The 12,214-nt window shown below is 40.2% G+C and overlaps 1 protein-coding gene across 1 annotated transcript in view; it reads right to left on the bottom strand.

Annotated features, from left to right (window-relative positions):
* ITSN1 (intersectin 1 (SH3 domain protein)) overlaps positions 1-12,214 on the bottom strand; it is a 100,351-nt gene continuing 88,137 nt past the window's right edge. Inside the window, exons 29-39 of the mRNA XM_010015489.1 lie at positions 10,748-10,869; positions 9,773-9,879; positions 9,014-9,197; positions 8,470-8,568; positions 7,459-7,626; positions 5,626-5,838; positions 4,966-5,087; positions 2,587-2,669; positions 2,404-2,487; positions 1,793-1,966; positions 1-687 (exon numbers count right to left, since the gene is read on the bottom strand). Of these exons, the coding sequence (XP_010013791.1) occupies positions 539-687; positions 1,793-1,966; positions 2,404-2,487; positions 2,587-2,669; positions 4,966-5,087; positions 5,626-5,838; positions 7,459-7,626; positions 8,470-8,568; positions 9,014-9,197; positions 9,773-9,879; positions 10,748-10,869 (1,505 nt within the window). The 3' untranslated portion in view covers positions 1-538. The remainder of the gene's footprint in view (positions 688-1,792; positions 1,967-2,403; positions 2,488-2,586; positions 2,670-4,965; positions 5,088-5,625; positions 5,839-7,458; positions 7,627-8,469; positions 8,569-9,013; positions 9,198-9,772; positions 9,880-10,747; positions 10,870-12,214) is intronic.

Here is a 12,214-nt window from a genome sequence, read left to right as displayed (position 1 = left end):
TATAGATATAGACTATTAATTTTCTAAGTCTTTTCAGTACCATCATGAAGATCTCCAAAGATCTTCTTACTGCATAACCGCTCCTTCCACTCACATTACACTTATACGCCACTTTGCTGAGCAATAGGCACAGAATTCTTTAATGGGGAAAACCCTGCAGAAAGCCTCCAAAACATACCAACATTGCCTTCTTCATATAAATTAAAGAGTAGGGTAACTGGAGCAAGCACAGCAACCTATGTGGTTTGCCAGCCTTTCAGACTGGCGCACAATGAACATCTAGGTTATTTCATAAACCCAGGAAACTAACATCAAGTTCCACATAGAGAAATTGAGGGAGGTCTCCTCACTAAACTGGGATTCATTTCTCAGTGAGAATTATCAAGGCACAAAGATGCTCCTGTTTGCTTTGATAACCCTCTTACGCGTGAAGGGCAAGCAGTAGTTTCATACCACACCAGTAAGGGTTTTGTGACAGCTTCTGCAGACACCTATCGCAGTGAACTCAGGCTGAAATAGAACATTGTTCCCTTTCCTTCTAAGGCTCATCAAATAATTGCAGGTCTAGCCGGACGACTATTTCTCCTGTTGGAACTTCATGTAGAAGGAGACACTTTGTAACTGGTCCCTTTGAACCCTGATCCTTCTTAATGTCTGCCACACGGATTTCTGTTCTGCCCAAAAAGTCTGAAATGTAAAAAGACAGCATACTCAGAAATGACATGACTGGGTTACGTTGCAATAAAACGCTAATTTGCAGAAGGAACTAAGATTCCGTCTACACGTAACAAGAGGAGAAAACAAGTATTCAGTCCAACTATATTTTTTGCGGTTGAAGGCAGCCAAAGGCTGCCAATGTGCAGCAAACTGGATTTTAGCTACACAGTGTTAGACAGCAGCCGCATTAAAAGTAAATGGTCTCAAAATCAGAAAAATCCACTGTGTAATTAACAGCTGCCTCAATTCAATAGCTTATTTATTTTATGATATGTTAGAAAACTCTGGAGGTGTTCAAGGCCAGGCTGGACAGAGCCTTGGGTGACATAGTTTAGTCTGTGGTGTCCCTGCCCATGGCAGGGGGGTTGGAACTAGATGATCTTAAGGTCCTTTCCAACCCAAACCATTCTATGATTATGTGATTCTATGAAAAAAGGCCAAAGGCTGCTGCACATTCAAACTGAGTGTGAAGCCCTCTGGAGGTGATAGAGCCAAGTAGTGCATCACACTAGCAACAAGGTCAATGGGCCAACTGGCCCAGGCCACATGAATGACAGTCCTACACAAATACCTCTTGAGAGATTATGAACCCAAATGCACACTTCAATGCTCCATATGTTTATCCCGGGTTATGAAATACGAATGGGTTAGGAACCCTGGGTTCATTACTGTTATTGCATATTACAGTAACTTGAAACAATTTCTCTTCCTCCTGCATGAACCCACCCTTTTGCAAACAGCATCCAGAGTTTTTTAAAGACATAGCAGAACTGCAAACGATACTTTAGTTGTTGTCAAGTTGCACAAGAAAGGAAACCCTCCCAAAAAAAAACCCAGAGAAAGCTTGATTCTTTTTGTGCTGATACTAGCATGACTCCACTGAGGAGGGAGCAAGGGTGAGTAGGCTCTCAATACCCAAAGGAGTTCAATACTGGGGTTGGAACTAGATGATCTTTAAAGGTCCCTTCCAACCCAACCCATTCTCTGATTCTGTGATTTACCTCAGCAGGCGTGCATCTCTTCAGAATGGGAGAATTGAAAAATGCCCTTTGAAGGACAGCAGCCCCCTACGTACCATCTGGGGAGAACTGGTCCCTCTCGAACACCGTAATGCAGAGCACATCCTGCTCGAGGTCTTTGATAAAGAACTGGCAGTTGGAGTTCCACTTGGGGTTGAGGGTGTCCTGTATCGTCTTAGTAATGTGGCACTGAGAGCCCATGGTCACCTCACAGTATGGGTTACTCTTTCCTGGGAAAATGGAAACAAACAGAAGAGAATAATCAGGTTTATTGGTTTGTGATCTTCTTCCTAAATACCCTTTTACTCCTACAGCCAACGAGCAGGGGAAAGATCGTGGCCTCATTGCCACTATAATGAACAGGGACACAGTTCTGCAAGGTGCTGAGTGCCTTCCACTCTTCATTTCAGGACCTTGTGGCTTATGATCTCTTATGATATGGCTTATGTGGCAGAAACTAAGTTTGTCTGAAGCGAATGCTTAATGTAGGACAACTGCGTGACTTCTACTTAACTGCACAAAATCACTTGGGCATATTTTAAGTTCATTAAAACTGCTCCATTAAACAAAACCATGTTTTGTTTGGACACAACCTCCTTCAAAGTTGTTCTGACCTACAGAAGCGTTGTCTTCACAGAGCATATTATGAAAAACCCAAAGCACTTACCATGAGACCTACAAGGTTTTAGTTCAATGCCTTCAACAATATTCACCATCAACCTCCCAATGCCTGTTGCTCTTTGTGAGCGAACTGTGGTGAAACAGAAGAGGAGAGAGAAATTATTTAGTGTGTTTTCCTGCCAATGGACTTTTCCACAAAAGATGTGACCCCCCACAACCCATGCTGTACCTAGGTAGGCCTTTTCCCTCTTCTTCTTTTCAGTCTCTATGTAAAGTTCTGAAGCAGCTTTGATCTTCTGAACCCAGGCAGTCCTTCAGAAGGAAAGGGAAAAAAAAGTTGTGTAACACCATTTCTGTTTTTCATCCCCTAAGCACAGCAGACAAAACTAAAGCTGTCCCTCCTTCCCAAGCAAGGCTTTGGCCCCATCACGGGTTCTATGACATTGAAGCTGTCTGCCTGATAGAGATCTTACTGTAATTTATAGCTCTTGCAGAAATTTAACCATCCCAAGCTGGCAGATCCCACCACACAAAGAAAGCTCAAGAGAATCACAAGCAGCAGGGTCCTGGTGAGAAACAAAAGGTGTAGATAACAGGTTTGGTTTCACCAAGCCTTTTTCTTTATTGTAACAAACTAATGTCTTGAAGCCAGTAATACAAGAAGTATCAAGCACAGCAAGCCTGTGCATCTCGCTGAAGTTCCTCCAGCTAGGGAGGATGAACGCTGTGCAGAGTTTAGATGTTCCTGATTACTGCTGAGAGTGCTCTGACACAGAACAGTACAAGCTGTTGCAGAAGTGGCCACTTCTCTCGATCCTTGAGGTTTCATACCAAAATCCTTCTAAGCCATGGGACACACTACGGAGTACACAGATGATGAATGTTCATGGTTCCCTAGGGGTCTTTCTCGGAAATAATTTCATACTTGAGAGACTGAGTAGAAAGACTGACAGAGAAAAATCATGGAAGAAGGTGTACCAAGGGTGCAGAAGAATTGCTGTGACATACGAGGAAGCTTGAGACCTGAGTCAAGGAAAAATGAGAGAATCTAGAAGCTGTGAATCCACTTCCGATCCCAAAATGAAGAGCTGCTGCTCTGCAGGGCATTGCAGCTACTTACACTGGTCTGGATTTGGGTCTAACCACTCACCTGTATTCTGCACAGAAAGCTGTTCAAGAAAACAAAACACCTAAGGACAATTCTATCTTTCAGCTCAGCCCTAAATGGTAAATGGCAACTTCAGAAGTATACCAAGCCTTTGATCACAAGGGTCTTTTAAGATTAAATGGGCAAATCAATCACTCATTGATGCTAATGTTCTTTTCCTGTTGCTCTTAGTTAAAAGCAAGTGAATAATGAAAAACTGGAGGTATCTCACCTAACATGCTGCATTCATTAGCAAGTCTGACATAAAAGAAAGTCAAAGGTGGATAAAAGAAAGTCAAAGGCTCTATCACGTATAAGTAAATGCATTTGACAAGAGTGCCCATATTCATACAGCAGTTCCCAAGGGTTCTCTCTATAGCGAATGGAGAGGCAGGCACCTCCAGAGGGCGTCCAGTACGTGAAGATCTGGCTCTTTCCACTGACGGTTGTGTAGGGTGCCTAAGCATCTCGCTCAAGTTTCTCCTGCTAGGTAGGATGAATGCGGTGCAGAGTTTAGATGTTTCTGACTACTGCTGCAAGTGTTCTGATGTCTAGAACAGACGATCATTGCTATAGTCTGATTTGTGGAACAGATCCTAAGTCGAAAAGGCTGTGTCAATTTTCATCACCAAGGGTCTAACAATGATGCTTGTTCGTTCTGTGTCACAGAGGGACAGACAGTATACCACAGGACAAAAGGTATCCATAGAAGTACCATCTTTTGCAAGAAAAACTATGCATATAAATGATAATGAATAACACTGTCAGGCAGGCAGGGAGCAAAAACGTTTTATACATTTTTATACATAAGAATTTTTAGGGGCCATACATTTGCAAGCTGGCATAACACAATGTCTATACCACAGGGAAGGGATTTGCTGCACTTTTAGCTTTCATTTTTTAACAAAAGTTATCTTTCAAGACCTTACATTTGTGTAGAGAAACCTCTTCAGTATAAATCAGTGTAGCCACTCTCCATAAGCTTGCCACAGATAAAAATCACCAGCTGAGGTTTTGAGGTTGCCATTCCTTTGACTGTTTCAGGCTGAACTGAATCAGATTAAAACTAACTGGGCTTTGGTTTTGCTTCAGATTCTAATTCTGACCTGTTCCTCAATGTCACTGAACATACAGCCATACAAATGCTTGCACTGGCACAAACAAATGTTAACAGAAGAAGATAAGATTGCATCTTTCGGCTTCCTTATGCTAACATAAAATGTTGTGAAATATGGCCCATATATCAGCCCTCCTAGCTGTTTTGTTATTGGTCTCATTGGAATTCAGGAAGCATCATTATTTCTCCCTCCTTTTAATATATTGAGTATCTCTGTATTCTCAAGCAAAAGGAATTCTCCAGTCTTGTAAGATAAACTGGAGACTGCTGTGCATGTGTACAACATATACATCTGCACCAGACTTTTCAAATTCAGTACTAAAATGGCCTATGCAGGTACTTACCTTTCGTTAATGCTTTCAGCCCGGAGGGTATAGACTCTGTCAATGTGGGAGATATGGAAGATGGGTTCATCTCCAGAAGGGTCTGTGGGTAATTTTACTAGTACCTCATTTAGAAAAATGGGCTGTAAAACATTAGGCAAAGCTAGAGTTCTAATGCACAGTATCTGAACAGATGCATTAAACACAGCAATTTACAACAGATTTATCTTGTGCCTGCAGTATCTTTCCCCTTCTGCCTGCCTCCCATCTTTCTTCAGTTAAGCCATTTCCAAAAATTTTCTTATTATTGAAGATATAGGTGCCTCCATTGTCTGGAAACACTTCTCCTGAAGTAAGCAAGCACCCTCATGATGCATAGCAATCTCTCTTCTCCCACAAAGCGCAGCAAACATTACTCTCCCCATTTCTCCCTGGTACACATGACCTCTTATTGAAGAGGTTGTTTTAGCAAAGCTTCAAAAGTGTTTACTCTTATCTCACTAAAGCAAACAACCAGCTTTCTCATCATCAGTCCCTGGAATCCCCAGCAAATGCCAAAGCTTTCATGCCTCTTTATATAAAAGTTATTGCCCGCACACCCCGTATGAGAGCTGCTGCCTGCTAGCCACACCGTTAGCGTGTAACCAACCATCTAAGCTGCCATTTAAAAGTGGTACTTACAGTTTTGTACATTTTATATTGCAGATTAGACTTGGGGCTGAAGACCTTGTCTGTGCCAGAAGAGCCAAGAGGTTTTATGATCTGAGTCAGGAGGAGGAAATCGTTGAACAGAAAGCCATACAGTTCCTTGTTACTCTTGGCTTTGTAGAGTTTCCCACTGTGCAGAAACTTGCGTGGTCCCAAGCAGTTTGTAACAGAATTAAATACGAGTTGCTGCGAAAAGTAGAAGAAGAACAACAACGCACTGTATAAAGTAAAACAATCGAGGTTCCCCTGAAAGAGATCAAATATAATTTTGAGTCCTGACATTGGTTTCAGTTTGTGCCACAGGGATGATGAGCAATGTCTCTGCCTTGCGCATGATAAGCGGTGCAAGTCACAGGAAGACTACATGAAAATTAGCTTTACGGCAGCCCATCAGTTGCACAGGGCATGGCCTGGACAGTCAGAGAGAAGCCAAAAGCATTTGTGCCTCCTTTCGAGTTTCTCTGCCACATGCATGCATCTCTGTGAGTGGAACCGAGCTGATGACCTGTCCTGGATTAGCAGTAGCTATGCAAACGGCCTCTCCAGATGCTGAGCTTTCTTAACAAGGCCTGGATTTCTGATTTGTGTTTGATTTTCACCCATTAAAACATACCAAAGGAATTCCAGATAGCCTGTCTCTGTGTAACCATGACACCTGGAGTTAAAGGACAGCTGCTGACCACTGGCTGGAAGTGGCAGTATTTAAGACTTGTCTGGAGGTTGTTTCCAGGTGAGCCAAGGTTTGCCCTTCCTAAAGTGTCATTTTCAGGTTTATCTTCACTAGGTGATGGTACAGTTCTTTCCTGTACCAGTTCTTTTCCTTTCCATCCTAGCTGGATGGGCAGCTAGATCTGGATTTACAGATTAGAAACATCTCAGACAGAAAACCAGGGGAAGGCTGGATTGCTTCCTACCACAGACTGAAGGCTGCTGCTACTGGCAAAATGTGTCAGCAAGCAGTAAGCTGATGTTTCAGGTAGTATTTTTAGTGTTCTAGGGCCAGACATGATATACAAGAGATAAAAGCAGCCATCTTCCTCCAGGCAGTAGTTGTAAGACAGCTGAATATGTCTTTGACCCTTTTGACATTGTGATATGTATTTTTCCCCTTAAACAGATTTTATAAGCTGAAATGTAATTTTTTCAAGATAATAAGCCAACCAGACCTTTTTTTTTTATCTTCTAGAACTGAAAACAACTCAATGCCTACTTTGAAAATCAAGTTGTGATCAGTCTGCCTCTATTACCTTCACCGATAATAGGAACATACGGACACAATATTTTTATTGCAGTTTCAGTAGAGAAACTTAGCATGTTACCTTAAAAAATAATATGCAATGGGAGGCAGTGATTCTCTCTGTAAAGTCTTGAGAGAGACTTGTCCAGCATCCTTCAGCTTTCAAAACGTATACAAAGTTTTATCATAAAAAATAGTTCCTGTGGTGAGTTTTAAAGCCCTCCAGAATGGTCACGATGAGATACAGCAGTACAATAACCACTGTGTTATTAAGAGCTATGAAGCCAGAAAGTTGTGAATGAAAACTGCAGCACTGGACCTGGTACTAGTCCAGAGCCAGGCAACAAAGCAGCATTTATCAAGTAGAAGGCAATAACACGAGCAGCAAAAAGATGACGTGCAGGAGTGAAAGGGAGCAAAAGAAAGACGAAAACAAAGGACTGAAGATTATTTGACTTGATTAATTACACTGTTTGTCCCCTGATGCAGTGCCGTAAGTGAGCCATGGTTTCTTCCCGACTGGTGAAGTGCACCCACATATGCATTACTCTAGATAGCACTTTGTTTACCTCTGACAGGCCTTCACACTGAACATGAGCCTGGATCCACTCCAGCCTATCTGAATTTTCCTTCTCCCGCACGCCTTCATTTACTTGAGAACATAATTCTTCTGCTTTCTCAAGAGCATGCTTCAAGTGACTGTGGTCAGGGTGGTTTTCCGGAGTGTTTTCTATTATCTACAGATAAATAAAATGCATTAGCCTTTTCTGGTATCTCCAGTTAAAATGTATTCATATTGTCAGCCCTGTACTTCTGTTTTATTTCTTTATTTTCACCAGAGCCAGCCAAGATGTTCCAAATTTCTTTTCCTCCTTGGCAAACATGAAAAATAGGAGACACACTCACAGTCTGTTTGTGAACAACTTAAATGAATGCCTGCCGGCAGAGCCTTTACATCAGCACACTGCTCACTCTTCTGACACAAGTACACAAATTCCAGACATACACAGAATTATATCCACGACTGTTTAAGGAAACTCTCAAATGCCAACATCCAATTTGTAACTCATCTCTGCAAAAGTCTTGGGGCAAGTTCAGTAGCGTTATTCGAGATGGTGTTAGGCAACAAATGAAAGTTAGGAAAGGGCTGTAAGTTATCCAGCAATATAAGCTGTGCAGGAAGGTAACCTGCAATAATTTGGATTCAGGCTTGCACACTGAATGTCATTTACCAGACTATAGGGAGGGAATGACACTGTGCAAAAAGGCAAAGATGAGCATAAGATCAACTGGTTACTCCTGCTATCTAAATTTTTTAAGTTTTCATTCAGCATTTAGTGCCTTCTGGTTCTTTGTGTGCAAGCTTCACCTCTTTCTAATGGAGGTATCAAGTAATTTTACTGATACCAAATGAGTTATCCGATTTTCTCTAGTATGATCAAATATAAAAGGATAGCCCATGTTCCCTAGCACATCAGATGTCTAACAGTGACAAATCCTGACATAAATAGGGAAACTACCCTGTAATTAAGCTACGAGCAAAGCAGCATCAAAAACATCATCTTTGCAGAAGAACGTACATTTTTAATTATTAGTGGGTATCTTGTTACCCGTTGCATAGGCTTTAGTAGAAAACTTGATAGTGGCATTCCTTTACAGCGAGGATCCATTGCTAACCTCTGAAACATTAGAGAGGTAAAATGTTGTTAGTCAGTTTGTTTAAAACCCTGCAAAATGAGCTCCTCCAAGAAAGGAAAAGCTAAGGCAACAAAAAAACACCATGCCTCAGCTAAATCTGTTCTTAGATCACAGTGGCAGTGAAGTAGAATGTCTTATATTTTTTACATTATTTTTCACCTGCCTTGACTGTAAAAGATCTTCTTCTTACTGTTTCAGTACTTTACATCAAAACCAGTATTAAAGTATTCCATGGCTCTATAGTTGCTTGAAAAAATGTATTTCTTCAATAAAAAAAAATGCATTCCTTCAATGAGTGCTTAAGTCTGAAGACTCTTCATTCTAGCCCAACATAGAGCACTATTTGAGACTATGTTTTGCAAATAAATAAAATGATGAGCTAAATATACATTGTACAAAATTACTGGTGATTGCTTTGTCTCTTACTTTAACAAACTCCTTGAACTCAGGGACTTCATCTGTCTTCTGCTGGATGAGCGCTGCTCCATTGAGCTGGCAGCTACAGAACCGAATGTAAGGCTGCATGTGTGGCAGCTGAGCTGTCAGTATGTCACCAATCATTTTCACTGGCATCTTCTCTCCAGACATCTTCTTACGCACACGCAAAGCCCTAAACATTAAAATGTCACGTGTGTTTTATAAGTAGACCTCTAAAGAATGATTCCTCATTTACGAAATAAATGGTTTGATTCTTATTCATTACGGATACACAGAAACCCCTGAATAATAAAATAGATCAGCCTCAAGATTTACTGCACATGGTAAGAACACAAAAATCAAGATTGCACCTCCAGCCAACATTTTTCCCACTTGTGGTAACCAAGCTATTATTTAACTTAATGCAACGCCAGATCAGATATAATATGAAAAGAAATGTAATTTCCTTTTGTAGTAGTTTAGAAAAAGAATAACAGATATGCTCATGAATGAGGGATAAAAACCTTACTGCTACTTTAAGCTCAAAACTACTAGTTTTTAGCCTGGTTTCCTAAGGAAAGGAGATTTATTGTCATTGAGCTGCCTGCATTTGTCCTATCACTGCCACAACTTTTCAACGTGTGGGCCATTTTCAGATACATTTTACAAAAAAGGAGATATCATAAAGCTATAAATGTAGCTAAAAGGAGAAGTGGGGGGAGAGGCCCATGATTTTGTTATTGCTAAGTATGGGGAAAAAATACTTACTTCAGTAGTTTTATATTGCACATAATCAACTCCTTCCAATTAACAAAAATCATAGCAACTTCTTTTTCTGTTAGCAGCTCAGATTCCATTAGTGGTTTCTGGAAGATCTATAGATTCAGAAAATTACAGCAATTTAGAAAGTAGATGGTAAGTATAATCAAAGTGACTATGACTGATGACTCATTTCATTAGTGTGGAGGTGAAAAAACTTCACATCAGGGTAGCACTTGGCACTCAGTGGAACGGACTTCCAACATGCACCGTGTCCTGGAGATCCATAATGTTCCCTGATAGTAGGTTTGTTTGTGAGTAAGGAATGGCTTTAAAAGAGAATACTCTGAATTTATGTTGATGGTGTTAATTATGACCTGGATAATCTGTTTAAAAGTTGGGAATTTTAGTCAGAGGTCTCTGCAGAATATCTCAGGCAGGATTACAACTGCAAATACATTTTACATTGGACTCCTTTATGGAAGTTCTAATTTATCTCATAGTGTCTCAGGTTTGCACATCTTGACCTCTTTTCCAAAAAAGGGATTCCCTTCTCTGTCAGAAGAATTGTCTAAGTCAGCTGCCTGTGCTGATTCCTTTTTTTATCACATCAGAGATGAACCTTGTAACATTTAAAGAAAAGCACAGTGATAGCTTACTGAGTGCCACTGTGAATGTGGTTTAAGAACGTATACATGAGAAATAAACATTCAAAATCAAGAGCAAAAAGGATTTACTAGAATGATATTTTGAACATCAGTGTTTTGGTGATGGTAACACGAGGGCTTAACATTAGTTGCACCCACACCCATACGCATCCATATACATTTACATAGATCTATAGGGGTGAAACTTTAATACAGATCATCCCTGGGAAGTCAAACACAGTAATGATATGAAACAAGTTTGCACAGTGAAATTATTCATTTATGTGAAAAAGATGAGTGATTAAAACCTGCTCCTAAAGCTGGTGTGCCGTCTTACCTCTGTGACCAACTGCAGATCATTTACATAGTTTTCTTCTGTGACAATGAGCTCATGGATGTATCCCTGCCTTTTTCTTTCAGTAGGTGTCAACATATCCAGAAGATGCAAGTCTGCACACCCTGGAAAACACAAAAATATCCTAGATCTTACTCACAGTTGTTTGCAAATTGATTCAGATCTGTAACGGTTCAAGTAACGCTTAATGAACAGTAACTACTGCCTGTTCTGTTCACTTAAGCATTGTTCATATGTAACAGCACTTCCAATGCTTCAGCTCTTAGTAACTCAAAACATAGTATTTAATACATCATTATTATTAAGGCCATTTTTAAATATTAAATTTTCTCTGGTGACCAAGCTTAAAAGTTCCCCTCACCACTACCTGCCCATTTCCAACCTGACTCTGCAGTTCACTGTCCTATTTAGTTGTGCTGTTCAACTGGAACCACACTGTAAAACAAATCCCCAAATGGATGGCAGTTAATTAAAAAGGGGGCAAAGACTTCATCTGGTATTACTGCTAAAGAAGATTTAGAGATATCCTAAAAGGGAATAGAATTAGGGAAGAGTGATGTAGTGACCCTAGCGGGCACTTTGGAATTATGTATAAGCCCTTAGCTTATTTATACTCTAATTTCAAGGTTCACCTTTACTCTTCCACTCAAAGTAAGCATCCTAATCAAGAAGGTACTTCAGAGCTTATCTACTTCTTCATGCTTCAATTAAAAATTACTTCTAAATATTTGAAGGACTTTAGCAGGAACACATGAAGTTCAGTGGACATCGCAGATTTCACTCATTTATAGGCCAAGCCAAAGGGGTTGATTTTTGTTCTCCTTTATCTTTAAAAGTATGGGAAAAGTTTGTAACCAAGAACTTATCTTCCATCAGTTTTGTCCTTTCTTTATTGCAAACAACCTGCCTTGTGTTTATCCTGTGTAGATGCTAGAATTTTTGTATAAATTCTAAAATCTCAAATGTTATTTTCTGTTCTGAATTAGACAGAATATTGAACCAATTTTTTAAGCCAGTATTTTTCAGTTGACATTAATTAAATTCTTCTGAAACTGGAAAGCAGAATGTTTTCTTCCAGTTTTATTTTTAAAACTATTTTTATTACTTTTCTGCAATAAAATGCATTTCAAAAACCAACAGTGATTTGAAACAGGTTGAAAACATTTTGCTTTAAAAATGCATTATTTACAACTATTTCTACACAATCAAAATTCTTCAGTTCAATTCTTTCCCCCACCCCTCAGCAGAGCATGGGCAAGTGAAAGCCAATGGTATGCTGGGCTGCATCAAAAGAAGTATGACCAGCAGGTCAAAGGAGGTGATCCTGCCCCTCTACTCTGCTCTTGTGAGACCTCACTTGGAGTATTGTGTCCAGTTCTGGTGTCCTCAACAGAAAAAGGACATGGAGCTGTTGGAGCAAGTCCAGAGGAGGGCCACAAGGATGACAAG

Source organism: Nestor notabilis, unplaced genomic scaffold (assembly GCF_000696875.1).
Source record: "Nestor notabilis isolate BGI_N333 unplaced genomic scaffold, ASM69687v1 scaffold9635, whole genome shotgun sequence".
Lineage (NCBI taxonomy): Eukaryota > Metazoa > Chordata > Aves > Psittaciformes > Psittacidae > Nestor > Nestor notabilis.
This window is presented reverse-complemented; position numbering and strand designations above follow the sequence as displayed.